At 40.8% G+C, this 6,236-nt stretch overlaps 1 protein-coding gene across 1 annotated transcript; it reads left to right on the top strand.

Moving 5' to 3' along the window:
- Positions 1-382: 382 nt before the first annotated feature.
- LOC137562359 (posterior protein-like) lies at positions 383-1,963 on the top strand. Its single transcript, XM_068273694.1, has one exon. The coding sequence runs from the start codon at positions 383-385 to the stop codon at positions 1,961-1,963; it is 1,581 nt and encodes a 526-aa protein (XP_068129795.1).
- Positions 1,964-6,236: the final 4,273 nt, after the last annotated feature.

Raw genomic sequence — 6,236 nt, 5'->3', positions numbered from 1 at the left:
GGGACACCAAAGAAGCATATGAAATGCGGTGAGTTGTTTTTTTTTTATATATATATCAATGCATATATGTATTTTGCTTGCGGTTTGTGAGGTTTGGTTGTATGTATGACAAGTTAACTGCTAGGAAGATCGTTTGTTGAAAGCATATAGGTATGCTATAGGAAACAATAGGTTTCAGGAATTGTGTGGATTGAATATGAATGGTCTGTGAAAGGCAGCAAAAGCTTCATCTCCTGTTGTTGCTGTATTTGTGTATATAGTTTGGTCAGCCATTGCGAGTGTAGATCACATAATCTGAAGGCAGTTAGAAGTGAATGTGAGTGTTTTACAAGGACAATAGCTTTTGTGTTGGTCATTGAATCTTGTGTACAGTTTGGTGAAAATGGAGCTTGCACAGAAGTATGTTAGGGACCATGCCACGGTTGATGTGAATACATCTGCAAATGAATCCCAGGAGCAACAGTTTGCTTCATTGGTAGAAAAATGTGAGAAATGGAATAATGGATTGCAGCAGACATATTTTGGAAAGAAAGTACAGAAGATAAAGCTTGCAAATGAAATTTCGATTTTACTTAGGATGAGGGTCATATCAGAGCAGAGAGCGAGAGATTGGGCTGCAGACAGACAGCAAATCAGAAAGGACCTGGATAATTTTAAGGATAATTTGGTAGTTATGGCAGATTCATCGAGAGCCAATTTGCAGGAGTTGAAATCAGAGGCAGATGATTGGAAGGAAAGGAATAGTGAATTGGAGAAACAAATAGAACAGCACAAGGTCAAATGCGCCTCAAATGAAACCTTAATTCACTCACTCAATGATAAATTAACCCAGATGCAAGAGCTGGTTGCCTCTTTACAAAGAGAACTGTTACATACCAACTCTTTGTTGATACAGAAGGAAAATTACATATCAATATGTGATCAAAAAGCAAAAACGTGTGATTCTGCAAATGTCTGCACTATTACCGATGACAGTACCTGCAGTGGGGTACAACTAGCAGATGTGTCCAGCCCTACTGTGCTAACAATTCAGGACAAACTGCGCTTATGTCAGATTCTGGGCGATTTTGATTCCCTAGAATCGCCTGTGAGGTTGTCTAGTCAATTTGAGGCAGTGGTATGTCAGTACAGTCTAAATGATGGAGATGCATGTGCACTTTTACGAGCCTGGTTGCCGGGGCCCTTAGCCACTCGCATAGTTCTGGAAAATGGTGGTTGTGTAGCAAATGCAGGAGGTAGGAGACAGGAAGTACAGCGTATACTGGGAAGTCGTGATGAAAGAGGTGTGCAAGCGCTGGCAAGCATGAGATTCATGAAAGGAATGGATCCTGTAATATTTTGTCATGAGTACATTTCGATGTATAGAGTGGTCCATAATTGCCAAGATATATCATCTGATGATGGGGAGTTGCTATATTCCATGGCGAATAAATGTATGGTAAGCCACCCAGTTAAACTTGCTCTTAAAAATGCCATCACGTATCAACAATTCATTAATATACTGAGGGATTGTTGTGAGGAGGGCAATGAGGGAGAGACCTCCAATGTATCTGTGGCATATAAAGGTACACAGAGAAACATTTTTCGATGTTATCGATGTCATAGACCTGGCCACATAAAACGATATTGCAGAGGCCACAAAGTTAAGAATAGACACACCAGCAATATCTCCAATTGTGTAAGCACCGTCTCCCCTCACGATCATGAAAAACATGAGAACGTTGGTGCATTTCAGGGCCCAGATAAGCTGGAAAACGGAATCGGAAACCATGGCCAGCAAGCGAAACCTAAACAATATTCTAGTTTTGCATACGGTGCCAGTGCACAGCAAGGACATTGGCCAAACATTCCAATTTATTCCCCACTAGCCAGTATGCCATATTGGCTAATATGTAGTTTGTCAAACATTGCAATCCCTTTTTTCTTGGGATATATGGCAGAGTGTTCAAAAATTAATGTGTAATAATGTGTTGCAAGTGAGATACACTCTGTTGTCTCAACAGGTTTGCAGTATAGGCAATCTCAGCTCTGCCTGTTCAGTAAGCCAGCACCTATTCAGTAGGAGACCTTGGGCAATTCTCCCTAACTATGTAAATAAGTGATTTTGCGCCCACTGAATCTAAAATCAATCCGATTGGCTGCAACAAGTGATAAGTGGGGTTACTCACACCCCCACCGTTAAAGTAAAAAATATCTCAGAAAACACTTATGCGCCTGTATGTACCATCACATATACATTCTTTTATTCAAAGTCATAAATACAAAAGCATGAATCCCCTATAAAACCAGATAAAATTACCTATGAATGCAAAAAACACTAACCAACTTTCTCAGTACCACCGCCCTATGGCACACTGCCTGGCACACACCACAACAGGTACCTATAGCTTGATTCGCCTAGTAAAATTCGTTTCCTAGTATATAATTGCACTACTTCCTATGACACCTATCTATTCCCATAAGGGTATTGCACTTCGCTTTAGATTAGCAGTTCCAGCTTATCTTCATTCAAGTATCATCAGGTAATTACGTCCTATTAGCTCACAGCTGTGTATCTCATATACCAGAAAAGACTTCCATAGATATCCACCAGAGATATATTGGTGATTCCAGTGTTCTCTTATATCCTGCAGGATTTTGTATACAATATGCAGATCTATCAAACATATGACTTTCTGTGGAGGTTATCCAGCAGACTATAGCCTTGCAAAGTTTTTATATAGCACAGAGCTTCTGTATTGTGCACAGCATGCAGATAAACAAACAGCGTAGCTCCGGGTTAAAAGACAGGGTTTTGTATACACAGTGCAGACCTGTCAAACAGATGGCATGCTGTGAAGGTAATTCAGCAAATTAAGCCTTGCAAAGTTTCCGTATTGTGCACAGCACAATACGTAGCTGCGGGTTAATGGATAGTTCAGACAACTCACGCAGCTCTAGGGGTAGGCAACTGGTTCCTTTATGCTTTATATTTCCGCTGGAGTCTTCTGGCAGAAGGTGCCCCGGCTGGTGGCTCTCGTGTTGGTTTAAAGTCTGCCGCGGAGATTAAGCAATTTGCTGGAGAGCCTTTCCACAATCAGGAACTTCAAGGGTGACGTCACCTCTGCATGTAACCCAATGCCGACTAGTTTCGATAGGATACGCCTACCTTCTTCAGGGCATGTTCCCATTGGCTTTCCAGCTCCTTTTATTTTGTAGCTCCACCCCTTTCTTTACGTTGTTAGTTACAGATGCCGACAGTGTGTCTTTTCATCAGCCTTCTGCAGAGAAAGTGTATACAGACATTCTTTTTTTTTTTTTAATAAACTTTTTATTTCCAAGGCTTCACCATCATACAAAAAAAACATACTCACTTTAACAATATGTTGTGACCTCAAAAGTAACATCAAATGAGTAGAAGGACAAGCTTTATACATGTGTATCTTGTGAGCCTCGGCGTTTTGTCATTTTCTACTTTCTACCCCTATGTTCCCTCCCCTCTCTACCCTTTCCCTTCCACCCTCTGTCCCTTCCCTCTCGTCTCTGCAAGGTCCACACTTTTCCATCCTGCCTTGTTAACATTTGTTTGAAAAGTCAATGAGAAAGCTCATGAAACTTCTAGTGTCCCTAATGTTCCGTGTAGTTTTTCTATTAGGTACCATTTGGTGTACGTAAAGTTTGCCATTAGCGCAGTTTTTTCGTCCTCTGTAAGTTGGGTAGTGACAAATTTTTTCCAGGTTTTGAAGAAGCCTTTGGTTCTTTTGTCTTTTGCTTGCAGAGTGTTCATTTTATCTAATACAAAGAGGCGATGTAGCTCCAGTTTTACCAGTTCCATTGTTGGTGTGTGGGTGTCTAGTCATTTTAAGAAAAGTGTTTTTCTAGCTATTAATAATATTATATGAAATAGGGGGGATGGTCTCAGATGACCATCCTCTACATCCTTGTTTACATAATTGAAGACGCACAGGAGGTGGTCCTTTACAATCTTTTTGCCACACAATTTGTTAGCATAGAGTAGCACCTTATCCCAAAACTGAGCAACGTGTTTGCATGACCATATACAATGTAGTAGGTCTGTATCTTTCAACCCACATTTTGGGCAAAATGGTTTGTAATGTATTGGTGGTTGTCTATATTTTATATTGAATGCATATTTTGCCTTATGCATTAATAGTAGATGTGAGGTTCTCCATACTTCACTTATAATATTCTGCTTTACCACATTCCATCCCGTTATGATTTTATCTGGTAGTGCCTCATCTTGGAAGGTGTCACTCCATGCTTTAAACATCTGGCCTTTTATTTTGTTGACCCAAGATAAATGTAACCCTCTGTATAGATCAGATAGTGATTTAGTGCCTCCCCCTGGTTTGATGTATGTGTCAAACTCATTAACCCTTGCTATTGACTTTATTTCTTTGATTAGTGAGCGTGTCAAGGATTTCATTTGCAGATATGGGAATATATCATTTCCAGTTAGGCCGTAGTTTGTTTTTAGTTCAGCAAATGATCTCCAAGTTCCTTTTCTGATGTCTAATAGGTGGCCTAGCGTTTTTATACCCTTCTGGTCCCAAGTGGAGAAACTAGGTTGTTGTGTGCTTGCGGGATAGCTGGGGTTGCCCCAAATTGGTAGATATTTAGATATTCTCATTGGGAGTTTAAATAGTCTACGAGCTGCCTGCCATGTTGCAATTGTATCTCTGAACATTGCATTTATTTTTAGGCGTACGGGCAAATGTTTGATTTTAGCATGTAGCAGGCCCACTAGTGACCAGGGTAATGCCATTATAGCCTCTAGTGGGTAATTGGAGTTCACGCTAGTTTGGTTCAGCCAATCTCTGACATGTCTTAAGAGAGCAGCTATATTATAGGCTCTGACGTTCGGTAAATTAAAACCTCCCATTTCTTTTGGGCATTGTAATTTAGCAATGGCTACTCTTGGCTTCTTCCCTTTCCAGAGAAATTTAATGAAAGCTGCATCCAGCATTTGTAGGTCCTTGTGCTTGATAAGGAGTGGGATTGTCTGCAGGGGGTACAGCAGGCGGCCCATTGAGACCATTTTAATTAAGGCTGCTCTTCCCGCTAGTCCTATTGGGAGACTATGCCATCTGTTTAGTTGGTCTGTAATATTTTTAATCAAGGGGGTATAGTTAGCCACGTATAGATCTGCTGGGTCTCTAGGTATCGTAATCCCGAGATATTTGAATTTTGTGGTGTTTACTGCCACCCCTAAGTGTTGCCAGTTTGACCCCTTCACATGTCTATTTAGTGGGAATAAGAAGCTCTTATCTTTATTAACTTTATATCCAACTAGATTCCCCATTTCTTCAAATATCTGAAATATCTCTGGTATTTGTTTGAGAGGGTCCTGCAGGAACAGCATGGCATCGTCCGCGAACAAGGCCTGCTGTATTTCAACGTTTCCTATCTGTATCCCTGATATACGGTGTCTTAAGACTGCCATTAGAGGCTCTAGTGCCAGATTAAAAAGCAAGGGTGACAAGGGGCACCCTTGTCTGGTGCCTTTGGTAAGTTTTATGGGTTCAGAGATGCATCCCTGGGTGATTATTCTTGCTATCGGGTTGGCATACATAGCTTGAACTGCTTTTAAAAAAGCACCTCCCATACCTTGGCGTCTTTATAGGTTTGAGGATATGCTTTTGCTTGCTCCAGAACAGTTATTATTTTCCTTAGATTGCTTACTGCTGCTCTGTTTCGCACAAACCCAGTTTGATTTGGGTGTACTAATTTTGGTACTATTTGTGCTAACCTCTCTGCCAGGATTTTTGAGAGTATCTTCATGTCTTGATTTAGTAGCGAGATTGGGCGATAAGAGCCTGGATTCGTTAGATCCCTCCCTTCTTTCGGTAAAAGTTTGATATAAGCTAGTAGGCCTGTTTGGGGATATTGTCCTGTTTCTAGTATGTGATTATACATTCGTGCTAGGGAATCTGCTACATCTTGTTTGAGAATTTTAAAAAATTCTGCTGGAAGACCATCTGGTCCTGGAGATTTCGCGTTAGCCAGCGTTTTGATAGTTTGCATCACCTCTCCTTTTGTTATTTGCGCATTTAGCATTTCTGCTTCTGCCGTGGGGATGGTGGGTAGTCTAATTTGAGCTAGGATGCTATCCAGATCTGGTCTGCTTGAGTCGCCTGCCGTGTATAGCTTGGAGTAAAATTTAGCAAAGATACTATTAACTTCTTTAGGATTTTGTATTATCCTGTTCTGTTCGTTTTTCAATGCTATTGTGGTTT

This window comes from Hyperolius riggenbachi, chromosome 3, assembly GCF_040937935.1.
Source record: "Hyperolius riggenbachi isolate aHypRig1 chromosome 3, aHypRig1.pri, whole genome shotgun sequence".
NCBI lineage: Eukaryota > Metazoa > Chordata > Amphibia > Anura > Hyperoliidae > Hyperolius > Hyperolius riggenbachi.
Note: the sequence above shows the minus strand (reverse complement) of the source record. Positions and strands in the feature narration are given on the sequence as shown.

Coding starts and splice junctions, on each gene's coding strand:
- LOC137562359 (XM_068273694.1), top strand. CDS start 383: ATGGAGCTTGCACAGAAGTATGTTAGGGACCATGCCACGGTTGATGTG.